The following is a 21,532-nucleotide window of genomic DNA, read 5'->3' as shown; positions in this document are numbered from 1 at the left end:
CTGGCTTTCTGAACTATTATCATTCATCACTACACCTCCATGTCAATATCCCATAAGCATTTCAAACTCATGTCCCAAAAACAAAACAAAACAAAACAAAAAAACACCTCATTTTCTTCTTGCACCTAAATCTGCTATTCTTCTGAATTTCTCATTTCTGCTGAGGGCACATGAGCTTTACACAGGCTCTTAATCTTATACTTCCTTTATTTGTTTCACTCATCCCTATATTCAAATAGCACTTAAGGTTTGTTAGTTCTGTTTGACAATATTTCTCTTATGCATTTACTTCTTGTGCTTACATGAATAGTAATTTAAGCTTTCAATATTATTTACTTGGAATGATGTTATATCTTCTTAATTGGTTTCCTTGCTTCCAGTTTTTCCTCTCCTATTCATCTCTTATTCCTCTCTTATTCACCACAAAATTTGAAAAGAGAGAATTACAACTATTTGAGCTCTCCTGTTCAAAATCATTTAGGTATCCACATTGCCACCAAGACAAAATACAGCACCTCTTAGCCTGACATTTAAAATATTTCATAATCTAGCTCTTACTTTCCTTGCTAGTTTTGTTTAATATTACTCCTATTCAGGAAGAAATCTTTGACCAAAGATTAACTAGAGATCATTATTCATCACAAAATAGAAAATTTTGATTACATCAAATTAAAAAGCCTTTGTATAAACAAAACTAATGTAAACAAGATTAGAAGGGAAGCAACAAACTGGGAAAACATTTTCACAGTTAAAGGTTCTGATAAAGGCCTCATTTCCAAAATATATAGAGAATTGACTCTAATTTATAAGAAATCAAGCCATTCTCCAATTGATAGTCAAAGGATATGAACAGACAGTTTTCAGATGATGAAATTGAAAGTATTTCCACTCTTATGAAAGAATGTTCCAAATCACTATTGATCAGAGAAATACAAATTAAGACAACTCTGAGATACCACTACACATCTGTCAGATTGGCTAAGATGACAGGAAAAAATAATGATGAATGTTGGAGGGGATGCAGGAAAACAGGGACACTAATGCATTGTTGGTGGAGTTGTGAACGAATCCAACCATTCTGGAGAGCAATCTGGAATTATGCCCAAAAAGTTATCAAACTTTTTTTTGCAAAGGTTTGCAAAGGTGCATACCCTTTGATCTAGCAATGTTTCTATTGGGTTTATACCCCAAAGAGATACTAAAGAAGGGAAAAGGACCTGTATGTACCAAAATGTTTGTGGCAGCCCTGTTTGTAGTGCCTGTAAACTGGAAAATGAATGGATGCCCATCAACTGGAGAATGGCTGAACAAATCGTGGTACATGAATGTTATGGAATATTACTGTTCTGTAAGAAATGACCAGCAGGATGATTTCAGAGAGACTTGGAGAGACTTACATGAACTGATGCTGAGTGAAATGAGCAGGACCAGGAGATCATTACATACTTCAACAACGATACTATATGAGGATGCATTCTGATGGAAGTGGATTTCTTTGACAAAGAGAAGCTCTATCTCAGTTTCAATTGATCAATGATGGACAGAAGCAGCTACACCCAAAGAAAGAACACTGGGAAATGAATGTAAACTAACTGCATTTTTGTTTTTCTTCCCGGGTTATTTTTACCTTCTGAATACAATTCTTCCTGTGCAACAAGAGAACTGTTTGGTTCTGCACACATACATTGTATCTAGGATATACTGCAGCATATTTAACATGTATAGGACTGCTTGCCATCTGGGGGAGGGGGTGAAGGGAGAGGAAAAGTCAGAACAGAAGTAAGTGCAAGGGATAATGTTGTAAAAAAATTACCCAGGCATGGATTCTGTCAATAAAAAGTTATAATTATTGAAAAAAAAATTACTCCTATTCATGCATTCTCTAATCATACTACTAAGTCTTACAGTCCATTTCTCATCTTTGTTAGTTATGACAAGCTGGAATGCATACTTTTAGAATCCTTAAAGTGATTTTTGGTTCAGCTGCCTTTCACAAAATACTATTTGCTTGTACTCTCTTCTACTTTTCCATGTACATGATGAATCCCTCCTCTAGAATATAAACTTCTTTGAAGACTTCTGTTTCTGTATTTCTAAGGGCTTACACACCAGTGCTTTATATAGAACAGGTACCAGATAAATATTTGTTAGCTGAACTCCCAAATATGCCTAAGTCCCCATAATGAAACTAATTATCTTGGAAGAATCTGGAGTCTTAACATAGGAAAAGATAACAATTTATGAATTATTGAAGCTCAGTTGAATTTCATTTTTTAAAATATTTCTTAAATTTAAAATAGTACTGAAAAACTAAAGTTGTTTTATTGTTAAATATATTAAAGTACAAGTAACATTGTTTCTAATACTTCTAATAGATATATGGAGACCTCTGAATAGCTATCACAGAAAGAATGGAATGATACTTTAGAAATCTGGACTCAGTCAGCTTCTATGACTATAACCACAGAAATGAGTGGCCAGAGAATTGAAAAGTTCCTTAAAATTATCAAAACCTCAGTGGAAGAACAAGCACCCTTTGATGGAAAAAAGAAAGTACAACTCTAATCCCATGAAAACATAAGACTAATTTTTTCCAAGAGCAAAGATACCCAGTCAGTTTTTGTTTGTTTGTTTATTTTGGTTTTTGCTGAAGCAATTAGGGGAACCAGTCAGTTTTAACACATTAAATTCCATAAGTATATTATAATAAACAAATAGCCAAATAAGGGGCAAGATGTATGAATTAGAGAAATTGTGTGGTTTGTAAATGACCACATAGAACATTCAAAGCAATGTTAGGAAGTAAGAAAAAAAAAGACTTGTAGTGAGTGACTGAATCAAATATCACAGAATCAACATGCAGTTCAGATGTTCTGTCCATGGGCAATCATCCATGGAAACTCTCCAGAATCTTACACCACTGCTTGTGGAACTTGCTGAGCTGAAGCCACAGGAATTGGACAAGTGAAAGACCACCCAGTATTTTTGAACAGTCTGTTCCTTATGTATTTGCAGAGATAATTTTCCAAACCAAATAAATTGTGTTCACTGCTGTAGAGAACCTGCTATCATATGTAAAAATAAGAAGGTATGAGGTTAGTGGCTATTTTGTAGAGCCAATGTTTTCAATTTTCTGTCTATTCATTGGTAGGCGAAGTGTTCTGTTATTTCTAAGCAAATACTTCCTTTTCTCCACTCTATCATGAAAGAATTTTGTTAGGTTTCCCAAAGAATGCTGAAGAGGCGCTCTCCTCTGCTTTGAGGTTGGTTCAATTTCAGGGTTTGGTAAATGAGGGAAAAGAAAAGCTGCTGAGATTAAAAATTAGGAGTCATCTGTATGTTAGCAAAATATCCTTCTCTAGCAAAAATAACTGTTTAATAGAGCAAGTAGAGGTTAAGGTAAAAATGAAAAACAAAAGGGCAATTTATTTAAAAACAATAATCTTTTGGGATATTTTCCATAAATGTAAAAAGGGAGACAGACAAGAGATAACATAAAAATATTTACTCTGCTGACTGATATATATGAGGCATACTCAAACAAGAACTTGACTTAGTGACTACTTAAGAGACACATAAAAAAAAAAAAAAAAAAAAAAAAAAAAAAAAAAAAAAAAAAGACTGTCAAGTAGATGCCAATGAAAATTTAGATTTACTAAGTCATTTTCACAAAGGCTTCAGGATCTTAGGAGAGAAAAAAAGGTAAGTTTCTGAGCATTAAATTAAGTGCTTGCTCTAGTATTTGACAAGGATTTACTTTCTATAATTCTTTTCATAAATCTGTTTTAATAATATACAGACCTATAATATTTCAGGTAAAGTGAAGCTAAAATGCTATTTATTTCCAGGAAAGCATCTCTCTATGTATTACATAAGAAAAAAAAAGCAAACATTTATATTATAGCATTGGGGGAGTTTAATATCAATAATAATGATTTCTGAGGTATTCTTATCTTTCAAAGTAGTAATCTTTGTGGGGAACTTTGCATGTCCAAAAGAGTCTACCTATAAATTCTCTCCAAAAATTCTAAAGTCCTTAATTCAGGATGAAAGGAAGTAAAGAAATCCTAAATTCCAATAATGGTTAAATCATATGAAAATTTATTATTATAATTATTAATATAAATAGGCATCTCTTATAAAATATAATTAAATCAAATACTGAAGTTTTTTTAATCTCATTATTTGAGGCTAAGTAAAAGATGTACTTACTAAAACAGCATTTATTTATCTTGAGGAAAGAAAACAATACTCCAAGAAATTCTAAAGAAAATTACTCTAAATTTGAGAATATAGCTCCACAGTTCTATACATTTGTCCATACAAAGACAAAACAACAGAAACATAACATCAAGGAGGGAAAAGAATATATTTTATGTGACTTACTGCAAAAAGGATTCATTTACACCTTCTAAAAACTCAGAACAAAGGATTTCCTTAGACTCATCTCCTTGGTAGGTAAGCAAAGCCTCCAGTAAGGGTAAGATATCTGGCAAAGTGAGGAGTGGAATACAAAGCAAGGACATGGCCTTTATTTGTTTGTCTGGAATTCTGATAAAGAAATAAGATCATTAAATACTCATTCTTTAAGACCACATATAATCACAGAATTATAAAATATTTAGACTAAAGGAAACTTTAAGATACCTGTTTCAAATTCCCAAGTTCAAGTTGGGATAATCTATAACAATAATGTCTCTTACTTTTTAAAAGAAAATTATATAACCTTCTTTTATGACCATTCCAATGTTAACAGCTCTTATACCTGGGAATTTAATTCATACTTTTTCTTTGTTTTGTCTTCAAAGAAAACAGAATAAAGACCATATACCACACACTTAGAAACAAATAGTGTAACTCTGAGCAACTTACTTCACCTTTGCCTCAGGTTCCCTCTATTATAAATGGAAGTAATAATAGCTCCTACTTTGTGTAGAGTTGTTATGGAGCATCAAATGAGATAATACGTGGAGTGCTTAGTACAGCAGCACTTGGTACATAGTAGATGTATCAATGCTTATTCCCTTCCCATTCCCCCTTCATGTAGTATAAGTCTCCTACATGTAAGATGTTGTTCATATCATACCAAGATTGACTTGAGTCTATATGACACTAAAATTTCTAAATTCTGTTCATATAAACTATTGTCTGGCCATGACTCTCTCTTTTATATGCAGGGTCAAGTGTGTGAGGCAGGATTTGACCTCAGGACTTCCTGAGTCCAAGCTCTCTACACCAAAGTTTCTTTAAATGGTATCATTTAATTCTTTATGTAAAAATAAACAAGCATATCCATCTTATTAGTATGAAAATTTGCTTTCATTGTTAATAAATGATAAAATTATATCTATGCCAAAATATTATTTCAAAATAATTTCTTTATGATTTATTATCAGTAAATGTTTGATTTTCAATACCCATTTTACATACCACTATACCTGGAATTACATAAAAATTTCTTGGGTAAAAAGGGGTTATAAGTGGAAAAATTTTAAGAGCTGGGCTCTAGACCATGACACTAGCTATTTCAAATAATAAATTATTTCTGTATCCTTGGCCATGTCATTTAACTTCTATCTGGCTGGGTTTTCTCTTTTGGAGAAAAAAAAAAAGATAATACTTCTAATACTTCTTTTATAAGGGCTATCGTGAGAATAATATAAGCTATTATTGTTAGTGAAGTGAATATAATAACATAAAAAGTAAATGTGAATCAGGCTAGAAGCAATAGTCACTGAACTCTCTAATTATCTGACAGAAGAGAAGAGACCAAATGCTTTTAAAAGAAAGCATGGACCCATTCCCTGAAAAGGCAGCTGAGAAAACATGAATTATTTCCAACTCATATGACTGCTTTCCCATTTATTATAAAACCTTTATCAGAATAATTTACATATTCAACCAGGCATCCTGATGAAAAAACAGAGAACAGACAAACTTTTGAAAACAAAACTGTATAGTCATTAGCACCATTCCAAAGTGGAAAAGACTGCCCTCGGAGGGAGTAGTTTTCCTCTTTACAAGAAATCTTGGGCAACTAAGTGGCACAATGGATAAAGTACCAGCCCTGAAGTCAGGAGGACCCAAGTTCAAATCTGGTCACAGACACTTAACACTTCCTACCTGTGTGACCCTGGGCAAGTCACTTAACCCCAATTGCCTTCGAGGGGGAAAAAAGTCTTCATGTAGAAGTAGAATAAGACTACTGGGTGGGTATGACATAGAGTTAGGGTGGAGAACATAGCCATAAAATGCCAGAGAAATCCTTTGCATAATCAACTGCAGGATGACTGCTGAAGTTCTATAAACTGATAATTTTATATGGCCCTCAAATAATGTTATAAATATCCAAATAGCACTTGGCAGAAAAAAGTTCCCCATCCTTGGTGGAGAGGGATGACTCTTCAATTTCAATTTAAACTAGACAACTTCGGAGAACCCCTCCAACCTAGAGATTTTGTGCACCTTCACTAAAAGAACTGTCTAGATAATTGGTGGTGAAGGAGCACTAAGTCTGGAATCAGGAAGACCTGAAGTCAAAGCTGGTTTCAAGCCTGTCTAAATCTGGGAAAGTCACTTAACCTGTCTGCCTCAGTCTCTTCATTTGTAAGGTAGGGATAATGTAGTACTTCTCTCTTAGGGTTATTGTGAAGACAAAATGTATTAATATTTATAAAGGGCTATGTAAACCCATAAGGTATTTATAAACGCTGTTATCATTATTATTGATTAAATTACTAAATGTTTTAAAAGGTGCTCCAGATAAAGGGGAAAAAATGAGTGGAATGGTGAAGGACAGGAATGCTTTCAAAGTTTTTGCTTTTGATAAAGAGAAAATCAAGAGTTAAAGAAACATACTAAGCAACATAAATTATAGAAATTCTGCAGTAGTTGGAGGTGACAGGAAGCTAATGAGCTTCCAACTCCTGTGTGGCTGTTACCACTAATCCCTTTTTCCTCCTCTTCCTGTCATCCTCATTTCACATCACTCTCTTCTTATTTAGATGATGAGATGACCTTGCCAAAGTCAACCTACTCTATCTTGATCCCAATTCCTGTCCCCCTGGTCCCATACTCTTAAGCAGATTGCCTAATGGAAGCTTTTTACATATTTGTCATAAGAGTACAATTATGTTTTTTATCTAGAATTTTAAAACATCAACGCTTTCCCTTTTCTTTATTTCTTTTTTTGTGAGGCAACTGGAGTTAAGTGACTTGCTCAGCGTTACATAGATAGGAAGTGTTAAGTATCTAATCAGGATTTGAATTCAGGCCCTCCAGACTCCAGGATTGGGACTCTATCCACTAGGTCATCTAGCTGCCTCATTAAAACATCTAACTCAAAATTTAACTTGTTCATTTTTAAACTTGGGAGGACCTACGTTTTTCCAATGCTAAATCCATTAAGATGATTCACTCTGAGTTCATTCGCTAATGATAAGACCATCTGTAAAACAAAATCAGTGGCAGGTTAATATATATTGCAAACAGGATGAGATCAATTCTATTTTGCTGATGTGAATGGCATTTCTTGAATAATTTCACTCCCCAAACATCTCCATTTGTTTTATTTTGTCAGAGCCACATATACTGTGATTGTATTTAATGTCCATGGTATCTTATTTCTGCTCAGGCATATGAACAAAAGTTAGATTGGCTTTCCAAACTCACAAGAAATTATTCTCTAGAACAAGGAATGTTTGAGAGGAATGTTTTGGGTGAATTTTTAAAAATAGATAATCCATAAATAGTTAAGGTTTAAAGTTTTCAAAGGACTAGTTTGAGCAACAAACATTTTTTATTTTATTTTTCAAATTTTCTTTTACTACAGAACTTTATATAAACATCAATAAAAATAAATATAAATGTTTCTATATGCAAAGACTAGAAAAAGGCTTGTATAAGAAACTATGAATCTATTACGTATAGAACTTTAAGTATATATTAAACTTAAAATGAGTGCCTTCATTGTGTGGTTAATGATTTTATGTGTTTCTTTTATGTTCTGCTACTTTACTAAAATTATTGTTTCAATTAATGTATTAATTGACTTTCTGGAATCTTGAAGTAATTTGTTATATCATATGGAATGGAGTTTTTATTTTATTTTTTTCTTGTCTTATGCTTATTAGTATCTCAATTTAATCTTCTTATGCTATTACTAGCATTTCTAGAATTATATCAAATAAGATTTCCTATAGTACTTTTTAAAAATATGCAATAGGAATTATTTAATAAACATTTTCTAAATTGGCTGATATGTGGAGCAGCATAAACATAGTTCTACTACTAAGATGAATTATTTAGTTTAATTTATTCTCCACGATAATATGAAATCTTAAAAAACAAAACAAAACAAAATTTAAAAAAGGATTTCTAAATGTAAGATTTGTCTAATACTACCAGACACTGTTTATATGAATCAAGGAAGCTTATACTAAAACATTTAGATGAACAAATGGGCTTTGTTTAAATTTTTTTAAAAAAACTTAAGATTTAGTATAGCCTTTCCAGGCTTCCTTCTCCTTTTTCATAAACACCTCTTTCAAGTTTCTTCCTTAAATGGCTATATGTATGTCCAAGGTAAGAAGATATAAACAGAGAACTGATAAACATCCTTCCTGGAGTAGTGAAATATTTCCATTTACCTTTCTATTGATCCTGTGTTTGACAATGGAAATTTTAATACTTAATAAAGTACTCACATTTTTTAGCAATTTAGGATAATAATCTGGAGATGTATACCCAAGAGCTTGACTAACAGTTCCAACTTCATTAAGTCCAAGTTTGGATGATGAAAGTAGATGGCATAATAAACTCTAAAAGAATTATTGGAAAGAGAAAGAATTAATCATCTTTTAAAAGTATGTCGTCTTATACCTCTTATATAGAATATGGTCCGTCTGTAAATGGTCTAACCCAATGGCATCAAACTCAAATAAAAATGGATCTTTATGAGCAGCATTTTGACCTAGAATACTACTTATTAATATTATCTATGTTTTATTCTATTTTTAACTATTTTGCTAAAGATTTCCCAACTACATTTTGATCTGGTTTGGTCTGCTCTTTGTGGGACAAATCTGATCTAGTATGTCTGGCAGAAAGTACCTACTTACAAGCAGAAAACTGTAATTCAAAATCTGAATAATGGGAAATTTAATTTAAAATTTTTTTCATCTGACAAAATTATACTTTTAAAAATGTGTGATTGACCATCAATTTGAAATAATAAGATTCCTTCACTAATATAGAAAAAAACTTTAGTAGCTTAAGGAGAAATAATTTTGTTTCTTTTAATACCTTTTTCTGTATTATTTTTAAAAGGCGAATTCTATGGAAACAGATCTAAAAAAAATAAGACTGTATCAAAAGCCCATTAATTTTGTGAATTCCTTAAAATAAGGGAGAGATTGTGGAAAAGGAGCAGGCAGAAAAGAGAATACATCTTTGGCATGGGCAATGGCATAAACATGAGAAAATGGAGGTAGAAAAAGCAGTACATATAAAAAGTGACAATTAGTCTTTTTGGGTTGGAAGGAGTTGTTATGAATGAATCCAGTGGAGGAAAGAAGATTACCTGAACACACAAGAAACAATTGAAGAATAAGTAACTCTAAAATATGTGTCCTTTTAAATGCACAAGAAAAATTTTGGTAGAGAAATATCTATATGGGTTAGAATAACTGTAAAGAGTTAACGAATATTTGGAAACAAATTTAAATAGGTAGAAAGGAGTTGGGAAGGCTGTTCCAGGAAGCAGAGACTAATAGAAAATATAGAAGAGTGAAATATAATTCAGAGAACAGAACTTGGTTAATAGGATAGACTGTGTGCAGGACAGTAAAGAGACTAGACAAGACAGGAAAAATACAAGGGGGAAGTTTGAGTTGATGTTTAAGGAATGAAGAATCCCTTTAAATTTATGAGGACAGGAGTACCAAGATGGAAATGGTACCTTGCCACAGATTAATTTGACAATAGTATATAAAATGGATGGAAGAAGAGAAACAAAAGAGAGGCAGGGCAATGAATCAAGAGATTATTATTAAAAATAAGGCATGAGGTCATAGGATCATAGGATCATGGACTTGAAACTGTAAGAGGCTTTCTTTAGAGATCTTCTGATTGGGACTTCCCTGCCCTGCTGATGTAGAGATAGAGAGAGAGATGGAGATATTTTATGGAATTTAGGAGAGACATTAGGAAGGTCTGCCTTCTTTAATGGGCTCCAAACACCACCAGGATTATCTGTAGGGTTGTTGTTTCTGAGTGATTAATATTGAATGCTATAACATATTGAGTGCATAACATAACTGAATATTAAAAAAACAAACAAACTAGATTTCTTCCTCTTTTTACCTTACCACCCATGGCAAATAAGATATGAGTTTCCAAATTAATAAAGTAAAAAGCTTAATTTTCCCCCAAGATGTTATGATATGGGAGGTACAGTAGAAAAAGTACTGACTCTAAAGTCAGAGGAATTGGACTCAAATTATAGCTCCTAAATCAGATCTCAGAAAAGCTATTTAATCTTACTGGGCCTTTTATAAAATGAGAGTACTCATCTGAGCGTCTCTTGAGTCTATTCAATCACCAAAGCCTAATCTAAGCCTAGTTTTTCTCTATTGCCTGAAGATAAATGGGAATCAGTATTCTTCTAGCTAAAACCATCACAAAATAACCTTATAAATCCAGGTATAGCTTTGTATTTCCTTATTTATTATCTCATTTTATAACATCTATAACAACACATTTAATTTCCTTTCAAAAGATTTATATACATTAGCCATTTATAGCAAGACCAATTTTTCTACTGCCACCTAGTGGCATAAAGCCTAAAACAATGAAGAAGGTAAGATGCTTTGGGGTCAGGACCTTTTATAAGAAAAAAAGTTTTAAGTGGAAAAGACAGTAAAAAGAATGAATAAAGATAAAGGATCTGACTCAGAGAGATTAAATACCTAACAGGCTAAATAATGTAAAATAATTTAAATGTGTGCAATGTAACTAAACCACTGTGCTAAAAATATCAATCATTACATTATCACTGGAATGCTTATTTCCTACAATATACTTTTCATTTGTTTATTTTTTCCTGAGGTAATTGAGGTTAAGTGACTTACCCAGGGTCACACAACTAGGGAATGTTAAGTGTCTGAGGCTAGATTTGAACTCAGGTCCTTCTAACTTCAGGGCTGGGGCTGGTACTCTATCCACTGTGCCATCTAGCTGCCCCCATCTATTTATTTTTTAAAATGTTTTTACAAAGGAAATTCTGTTTATGTGAAAGAGAACTTAAAAATGTTATTGGCACGAAGGTGAATTTTCACAAGTAAAAAATTTTGAAATATCACTGAATTTACAATGGGAAGATGCTTCAGAAGTAACCCAGTTCAATTCATGCCTAGAAGGAATCTCTATTATAACATATGACATTCTACTTTTAGATAGCTCTATCTATTACAAAGCTTTTCTTAACTTAAAGTTTAAATTTGCCTCTTTGTAACCAAAGAGCATAAATTTAAGCCCATATTACAGCTCCCCAAATACTGAAAACAGCCACCATGTTCAAATAATCTTCACAACATAAGACATCGTTCCCCAGGCTTTTTTGGCTGAATTCCCATTGGATGGATAGTCTTCAGCTTGTCAATAATAATTTTTCTACTGCCACCTAGTGGCATTTGGCCAAAAGAAAAGAATAGAAAAGAAAAAAGAATGAAAGACATTTTAGAGACAGGAATTTTGGTAAAAATAAATTAAGTAGAAGGGTCAACATCAACATAAAAAGCAGTGAATGCAAAATTAACATTGTACATCAAGATAATCTTAAAATGTTTCTTAAATTACACTATCCAAATAAGCCAATCAATAATCATTTATTAAGCACCTATTCTGCAGCAGGTATTATGCTAGATGCTGAAATAAAAAGACAACAATGAAATAGTCCTTACCATTAAGAAGCTTATAATCTATTGAGAAGATGGCATGCTCATAGAAAAACCTATACAAATGAGGGGGCAGTTAAGCAGCAGCTGGGAGGATCACAAGAGGCTTCCCACAGAAAACCCTTTCAGTCTGATCATTCAACCATAACATAAGATCACAGATTTAGAGCTGGAAAGGACTTCAGAGGTTACCTACTCTAATGCTTTCATTTTATATAAGGAAGTAAATGAAGTCCAGGACTAGAAGGCTTAAGCAAAATCACCCAGGTAAAATAAGCTTTCTTTCTCACATTGTTCTTTGCGAACTTTATAAATACACCAAACATCATCTGAGAACTGAAAGGAACTTGAGATTGATGTACATTTTTACTCATAATAGCTCTTTGTTGATGAGTTGTTTCAGCCATGTTTAACTCTCTATGATGCCATTTAGAGTTTTCTTGGCAAAGGTATTGAGGAATGGTTAGTCATTACCTTGTCTAGTTCATGTTACCAATGAGAAAACTGACACATGATCATTCAGCTAGTTAAGTGTCTGAGGCTGGATGTGAACTCAAGTCCTCCTGACTCTAGGCCCAGGAATCTATTCATTGTTCCACCTATATGCTCCTCTAACAGATCTTAGAGGAGAATAATTCCATATCCTGTCTAAACTGTCATCCAGAAAATTAACAATGAGGTTAGGACTCAATGGAGACTCTGTGCTCAGGCAACCAGAAGTAGTATGGGAAGCAGCTGCAAGGAATATTCACACTAAAAAGATATTTTTTGAGGTATGCTGAAATGAAAAGGAATAGTATCAAAGAACACTGTCAGATCAACAAATGTAGACATATTTCTGATATGCTCCTGGCATTTCTCCTGAAAATGTCAGGCAGCAAATACCATATCAACCATTCCTCAATTTTTTCTGAAGCCATAGCAGCCCTTATATAGATGATCATCTTTCAGGTGAAGGATTAATCTATCAAGGAGGATTCTGGGAAGAATTTTTCCAGATACAACTAAGAAAGAGACTCCCTTTGTAATGTTCTCTCTAAAATGTAATGTTCTCTGTTGAGATTTTCTTGGGGTCTCTGGAGGCAGCCTTCATTTCAGTTCAGTAATCACCACACAAGTAGCCAGGAGTTAAAGTCCAAATCCTTTATTATCTCTTTTAAAGTCTTGTGTCCTTTCCTGGGGCCTCGTTAGCTTTCTTATAGTCCAGATCCTTTATTATCTCCTTCCTGGGGCTGGGCAGCTTCCTGGAGAGCCTTTCAGTCTGGCCTTGGTCTTAGTGGGGGAAGTGCAGAAGTCCAGGCCAGCCACCAGGAAGATCAAAGATCAAATTGAATTTCTCCCCTTGGTTCTGAGAGCTTAAGCTCCTGCCCGCCAGAACTTTGCCTTCTCTGAATCTCCCTGGATGAGGCTTCTAGCTTATATGCTCTATACCAAGTACAAACCAATCATTATATCACTAGGAAACCATTATTTGTTGTAGGATTAAATCAATGCTAAACTAAAATTGTCTCCTCAATTCCACTTAGTACCTTGTAAGCATCTTTTGTTTCAAGTTCAGAGTTCTGGCCTTTGGGACTGTCACAGGATATTCTACTTCTTTATTGGGATGAACAATGGAAGCATCCTTTAAATCCTGGGGGATAACCTCCTCTTGCCTATAATCTAGAATAATTTCAGTTTATCATCCCTGTCTTTCAGTTTAAATACAATCAGCATCAGGTACTTTGCCACAGGAGAGGAGCCTAATGGCTTTCAACACCACTTCTTCAGTTGAAAGTTCAGCTACAGAAGGGTTGACTTCAATCTGAGGCATATGATCAAAGGCTTCAGCATTGAGTAATGATGATCTGTTCGGTCCACTCTCCAGGATCACATTCTTATCACTAATCAATGAGGCTCTATGAGCACAAAGTAGATTCATCATAGATCTCTGGCCCATAAATAGCTTCTTAGCATCATGAAAGCACTTTGAATTGTTACTATTAGCATAAAACTGAATTTCACCTGTCTTCTGAACCAAGAATTTTGCATCTCTAATCTTGCATTTACTACTTATATGAGTGACTATAGAAAAGTCTTAAGTGCATTTCTAAAATAAGCTTTACAGACTATGCCCAAGACACCCTATTAAAAAAAAAAAAGAATAAATACAAATAAAAACAAAATAGCTAACTAAAAGCAGACATCCAGAGAGGCTTCATGTGAAAGGCAGTGTTCAAGCTACATCTTTGAAACTCTTATTATTAGAGCAGTTAGAAGGAATGCAGGTAGGGGTGATGGGTGTGAACTGATTGCCTTGGAATGATATCCAATAAAAATGAAGAGGTGGAAAAGAGGGATGAACTCAGAGAAATGGAAAGAGAAAAATACAACAGGAAAATTTTTCTTACATAAGAGACATACAAGGAAGAGCTTTTACAATAGAGGGGAAAATTGGGAGGGAGGTAATGCTTAAACTTCACTTTCACTGCAACTGGTTCTAACAGGAAAATACACACACACACACACTCTCTAAAGTTGGGTATAGAAATGTAACTTACCCAAGTGAGGAGAAGAATTTACAGAAGTAAATACACAATTAGTCATCATAAATGTATCTGTGAATGGTATGTGCTCACCCATAAAATGGAAGCAAACATCCTTTGACCCAATCAAGTCATTTGTTCTGAGTTAGTCTGAATCAGGCCATTCCCATGGTAGGTTAGGTTCAAAATTAAAACAAAAAGGTCATTCAACGAGTAACTAAAAAAGATTTACTCAGTCATATCAGAAGGATATTAAGAAGACCCTTAAGTCTTCTTAGTGACAATGGAGCAATTGCAATCCACCAGCTAACTACATTAAGAAGTCCCTCCAGCTTCCTTTGGCTGCTTGGTATCCAGGCAATGCAAAAATTATGTTAACAACCTCAGCCTTTGAACAGATCAAATTCTAGGAAGGTCTCAATAGGTGGGGGTGGGGGGTGGAGAAGAAGGTTGAGGTAGAGAGAAAGAATGAATCTCTGCACTAGGAACTAGGAGAAGAGTTAGGACAGTGTACCTGTCACACTACTTCTAGGTGTATTGTCCTAAAAGTTAAAAAAAAAAAAAAAAAAAAAAAGGCATCTAGGTGGTGCAGTGGATAGAGCACCAGCCCTGAAGTCAAAAAGACCCGAGTTCAAATCTAACCTCAGACACAACACTTCCTATCTGTGTGACCCTGGGCAAGTCACTTAACCCCAACTGCCTCAGGGGGGAAAAAAAAAAAGGAAAAATATCTATAACATACAAATATGTTTAAACAGTTCTTTTGATTGTGGCCAAAATTTAGAAAAATGGGGATTATCTTATTTGAGAATGATTAAAGAAATTGATATGTGGATGGACAGTTCCTCCTTGTTCTTTCTTTCCAAGATGAACTCCAATGTATCCTGCATGTATTTTGTTTATAAGCTGGCTTCACCATCAGACATTCCTTGCACAAGACACCCTAATCTCCCAACTCCAGGAATTTTCACTGGCTCTCTTCCTGAAATGTTCTCCCTTTTTATCTTTACCTTGTGGCTTCATTCCCACCTTAAATAAGATTTCCTATTCCCCACACATAATGCTTGTGCCTCTGCTCAGGTGATTATCTCCAATTTATCCTGTCTTTATTGTGTTTGTATACAGTTGTTTGCATGTTCTCTTCCCCCACGAGAAGGTGAGTTCTCTGAAAACAAAAATGCAAGCAGTCCACATTCATTTCCCAGTGTTCTTTCATTGGGTGTAGCTGGTTCTGTTCATCACTGATCAATTGGAACTGATTTGGATCCTTTCATTGTTGAAGAGGGCCACGTCCATTAGAGTTGATCCCCTTATAGTATTGTTGGTAAAGTATATAATGATCTCCTAGTTCTGCTCATTTCACTTAGCATCAGTTCATGTTGGTCTCTCCAAGCCTCTTTGTATTCATCCTGCTGGTCATTTCTTACAGAACAATAATATTCCATAACATTCATATACCATAATTTACTCAGTCATTCTCCAATTGATGGGCATCCCTTCAATTTCCAGTTTCTAGCCACTACAAAAAGGGCTAGACAAACATTTTTTGCACATACAGGTCCCTTTCCCTTCTTTAAAATCTCTTTGGGATATAAGCCCAGTAGTAACACTGCTGGATAAAAGGTTATGCACAGTTTGATAGCCTTTTTGACAAAGTTCCAGATTGCTCTCCAGAATGGTTGGATCCATTCACAACTCAACCAACAATGCATCAGTGTCCCAGTTTTCCCACATCCCCTCCAACAATCGTCATTGTCTTTTCCTGTCATTTTAGCCAATCTGGCAGGTATGTAGTGGTATCTCAGAGTTGTCTTAATTTGCATTTCTCTGATCAATAATGCTCTGAACCACTCTTTCATATGAACAGAAATAGTTTCAATTTCATCATCTGAAAATTGTTCATATCCTTTGACCATTTATCAATTGGAGAATGGCTTGATTTCTTATAAATTAGAGTCAATTCTCTATGTATTTTGGAAATGAGGCCTTGATCAGAACCTTTAACTGTAAAAATGTTTTCCCAGTTTCTTGCTTCCCTTTTAATCTTGTCTGCATTAGTTTTGTTTGTACAAAAGCTGTTTAACTTAATATAATCGAAATTTTCTATTTTGTGATCAATAATGATCTCTAGTTCTTCTTTGGTCACAAATTCCTTCCTCCTCCACAGGTCTGAGAGGTAAACTATCTCTATGTTCCTCTAATTTATTTATAATCTCATTCTTTATGCCTAAATCATGACCCATTTTGATCTTATCTTGGTGTATGGTGTTAAGTGTGCGTTTGCCCAGTTTCTGCCATATTGATTTCCAATTTTCCCAGCAGTTTTTGTCAAATAGGGAATTTTATCCCCAAAAGCTGGGGTTTTGGGGTTTGTCAAATACTAGATTGCTATAGTTATTTAATATTTTGTCCTGTGAATCTAATCTATTCCACTGCTGCTTTATAATATCAACTATTTTAAATTAAAAGATGAGACAAGTTAGTTCCTAATCTTTTCTGCAATTTAAAATCCTTACCCAAAGCAAATTACTGTATACCAATTTCAGTAGCTTTTTCTTTAAAGTCCTGCATGCAGTGGTTTTTTCTTTTTTTTTTTTCCCCTTTTTAAAATTTATATGTCCCATGCCAGTCTAAGTGAAATGATCTATAATAAAAACCTAACTGCCTTGGTATTTTTAGAGCCCTTTTTACTATGAAATAAACACTTAGAAATTTGGAGAATTGCAGTGGTTAGGTCTATAAGTGAAAAGGAAGGCTTCTCATTCAGAGAATATACCAACTTCCATTGTTTACACAGCCTATTCTTGAGCAGGATGCTGACATAACACAATTCACAGAATTTCCACACTCTAGTCCAATCATAACACAGTCTGTAATTTCTAGTTTTGCTTACAGGATCTCTTGCTTGCTAGCTAGCTCACAGAGTGCTGGAAAAATACATTTATGCTATATATATATATATTTTTTTTTTCTGTCTCATATACATAACAGATGATTTTGCACATACCCACATTTAAAGACTTTAGAAAGTAGGATTAAACTAGACAGTAAAATGAACTATAAGAAATTTGTAGAGACATCTCAAATTTTCCTACACCTCTTATCTAGAGCTTCCCTTCCCCTTTTCATATTCTGCCTTTTACAGAAACATAGATTTCAAATTAAAATGTATCTTACACTAAATTCAGCCCATGGATTTTAGAGATGGAAACTAAGGTACAGGGAACTTAAGTCTGCCAAAAGCGGAGAGAGGGGAGCAGCTAGGTGGTGGCAGTGGATAGAGCACCAGCCCTGAAGTCAGGAGGACCTGAGTTCAAATCTGATTGCAGACACTTAACTCTTTCTAGCTGTGTGACCTTAGTCAAGTCACTTAACCCCAAGTGCCTGGGCAGGGGGAGTGGAGAGAGGGCTAAATGAGGAGTCAGATCTGGGTTCAAATATTCCTTCAGCCTCTTACAAGCAGGAACATGAAGAATCATTAATATATATGATCCTCAATTTCCTCATCTGTAAAACAGATAATGACCTAGAAATAACTGGGAGTTATTCATAGGTAAAGCACAATTCAAAGACCTGTCTGTCAGGAATGATTAGCAATAGAACTGCAATCTGAATGCAGATCCTCTGACTTCAGTTCTTTCTAATAAATCATATTTGTATGCCCATCATATTGCCCATGTTATCTGCATGTTCTTTAATGGTAGAAACTCTTATCTTTTTTTTAATCTTAATTTTCTCAGAATCATAATGCTGCAAGAGAACTATCTTATAAAGCAATAAACAAGCAGCTTTCCATGATCCTGCCATAGGTATATAAAAAAAAAAAATTTCCCTTAAACACAAGACTCTTTCCCTCAATGTAGACATTTCAGACAGAAAGAACAACTGGTTTTTTCCTTACTTTTGGAGACCTTTGAATTGTAGAGGACATTTGGCACATTTCCTTAGTTTCTAGCATAAAGTTTTGCTTTTAATAGGCTGCTTAATAAATGTTTAAGGATGGATTGTGGGTTTTTTTTTTGGGGGGGGGGTAGAAAGAGAGAAGGTTTATCTCAAGAGTCAGGATCAAAGAAATTCAGAAACAGGAAATGGAGAATGCTAGCCAAAGGACAAGACAAATACCAGGTGCTTAGAGTTCTCTGTTTATCAACAGAAGATGGACAGGGAGGGCAGAGTGGTCAGGAGACTTATATCATAAAGGAGATAGCTTTTTGCTTTGCCCCCCCCCCCTTTTTTTTTTGGAGAAGTAATTGAAATTAAGTGACTTGCCCAGATTACACATATAGGAAATATTAAGTATCTGGGATTAGATTTCCACCCAGGTCCTCCTGATTCCAGGCCTGGTGCTCTATCCATTGTGCCACCTAGATGCCTGGGAGGTAGCTTTTTAAAGAAAAGTACACAACTAGTGAGGCTCCTTCACTCACTTATTTTCTACCATAATCCTTGAGAAGGGTTAGGGGAATCCTGGAGGAAAAAAAAAGACTCAAAAAACATTCTGGTCATCTTTAAGAATCTGAAGGGTTGTCTGGCACATGGAAGAGGATTAGATTTGTTCTCTTTAGCCGAAGAGAGCATAAGCAGGAGGAGTGGACAGAAATTATAAAGAAGCAGATTTTTGGCTTGATGTCAGGAAAACAAGTAGACTTTAATATGTTCTAAAATGGGCCCTATCTAGTTAAATCTCACACGCGCATTCCTGACACACCACTTTTCATCTTCCTTCTAGCTATCTTTGTACTAACTCTTCCCCATTCCTGGAATGCTCTCCCTTCTCAAAGCTACATCTTAGGATTTCTGGTGGTTTCTTTCAAAATAGAACTCATTGGCCTTTTATAGAAGGCTTTTCCATGCTTTTCCACTTTTCCAGGTTAGAAGTGCCTATCCCCTCAGAAATTTTCCAATGATTGAATAAGCACTATTTTTTCTTTAACATAATCATTAACATTACAAAGCACTTTACAAGTAATATCTCATTTTTATCCTCCTCTTCTTCCTTTTTTTTTTTTTTAAACAAATGAGGAAATTGAGGCACATAGGTTTAAGTAACTTGCCTAAAGTCATACAGTAAGTTTAAAATCAGATTTAAACTCAGGTGTTCCAGACTCGAAGTCCAGAATGAGTTTTCTGACATCAACCTGAATTTTGTCTTTTTGCAGCTTGTATCCATTGCTTCTAGCTCTGTTATCTGGCACCAAACAGAACAAATTTAATCCCTGTTCCATATAACAACTCTTCAAATACATGGAGAAGGTTACCAGGACCCACTTCTTATACAACCCCATTCAACTAAGTTTCTTCTTCAGGCTAAAAAGTTCTGACAGATCCTCATATGATATGGATTCAAAGTTCTTCAGTATACTATTGTAGCAATTCATTAGACGATAAGCATATACAAATAACTGGGCTACATGCTGTTTACTTTAAAGAAATACAATAATCCATGTAGAATATGCATCTATTTTTACTTCAAGTTATTTTGTTTAGTCAGTAACCACCCTGTTTGGATTAGGAACAGTTCATGGTACATATTCAAATGTCTTCTTTCACATGCAGACAATTAAAATGGGTAAAGAAGCATAACAAAATAATGGTGAGCTCTCCTTAATCTGTAAAATACCTACCCAAAGGAGAATACATATACAGATTGACTTGTCTTTCTTTCTAAACTGATCTGGGAATGTCGAACATAAGATACCTCAACAATAACAAAAAAACTGGATCCCAGGTAAACAACAACAACAACAAAACTGATTTAAAAAGGAGCACAATTTAAAAAACCAAAAAGATACCCAAACCCAAAATATTAAAACACATTATACACCCATCTCAATGTGGCAGATCCTTCAGACTTCCAACTAAGTTTAACCTTTGTGCATCTAGCACTGGAAAAATATGCTGCACTGCTACTGTGGCTTAGACCACACAGCTTTTTAATGGACCAGTTCCAAAGCTTGAAGTTCCATTTGCAAGACATTAACAAAGCCTTTGGAAACATTAAGAAAAAAAGCCAAAGAACTCAGCGACTAGCAAGCCTCAAAGACTATACTTATCCACAATCATGAAAAGTAATGCCAAGTCAATTTCAATACTCTCATTTTCTTTAAAAGACTTTCATAAATAAAACTGCCATTCCTCTTTCAGTGAAAAAAAGAAAAAAAAATGAAGGTAGTAAGCGGAAGTGAGAGTGTCTCTTAATTAGGTAAAAACATTTATGCTAATACACAACAAGAATTATAATAGTTTTTTAACTAGTCCATTCGGATAGTACCTGTTGATTTAAATGTTTCTTTCTGTGTAAGAAACAAATACCACACACCTAAATAGCTGACACAGAAGGGAAGGGGAAACTCTTTCTAAAAAAAAGTTTTTGCTCCATTTTTCTGATACCTAGGTTTAAAAATTTCTCAAGTAAAAAAAGACACACAAGAATCAATTAACTTTTTATATTTCAAACCTCAGATTAATAATACTGTAATATGCTGGAGAAACTGAGGCAAGATAGAGATTAGAGAGTATTTAATAATTTATTAAATAGGAGAGATTTACTGGGACCAAATGGATCCATGGTTTGGTCCCAGGGCTGAATGAGACTATCGTTTCCAAGAATCCAGCCAACAATGAGAGTTCTCAATGACATATATACTCAGGGGGTAGACTGAGGTGGGACGGAGTCAGGGTTATAAAGCAGTCTCATGCTCCATTTATGGAATGAAAGGTACAAGGTGGAAGTCCCATGCCACATCATAAAGAGGCATCCGTGTGGGGCTTTAGTGACCTTAACTGGACAAATGTAAATATAAAATTTTAGGACCAGAAGACCAGATTATATAAAAACAAATTATCCAATCTTCAGTGTCTGTTACATAGTAAATACATAATAAAGCCTTGTTGACTGACATAAATAAAATAAATAAATTGATGAATAAATATTGGATGGTTCAGTGGATAATTTTGGTTTAGCATTAGGAAGACCTACCTGATGCAGTCAGGTAGTTCAGTGAATAGATCTCTGGGCTAGGACTCAAGAAGACCTGAGCTCAGATCTGGTCT

General features: G+C 34.5%; 1 protein-coding gene across 2 annotated transcripts in view; it reads right to left on the bottom strand.

The window, feature by feature from the left end:
- The window catches only part of FANCC (FA complementation group C), a 175,840-nt gene that overhangs the window by 75,744 nt on the left and 78,564 nt on the right, over positions 1–21,532 (bottom strand). For both annotated transcript variants that reach the window (XM_023497293.2, XM_031937703.1), the window contains exons 5-7: positions 8,706–8,819; positions 7,383–7,447; positions 4,387–4,551 (exon numbers count right to left, since the gene is read on the bottom strand). In XM_023497293.2, the coding sequence (XP_023353061.1) occupies positions 4,387–4,551; positions 7,383–7,447; positions 8,706–8,819 (344 nt within the window). The remainder of the gene's footprint in view (positions 1–4,386; positions 4,552–7,382; positions 7,448–8,705; positions 8,820–21,532) is intronic.

Source organism: Sarcophilus harrisii, chromosome 1, assembly GCF_902635505.1.
Source record: "Sarcophilus harrisii chromosome 1, mSarHar1.11, whole genome shotgun sequence".
NCBI classification, from domain to species: Eukaryota; Metazoa; Chordata; class Mammalia; order Dasyuromorphia; family Dasyuridae; genus Sarcophilus; species Sarcophilus harrisii.
The sequence above is the reverse complement of the archived record's forward strand: the minus strand, read 5'-3'. Positions and strand labels throughout refer to the sequence as shown.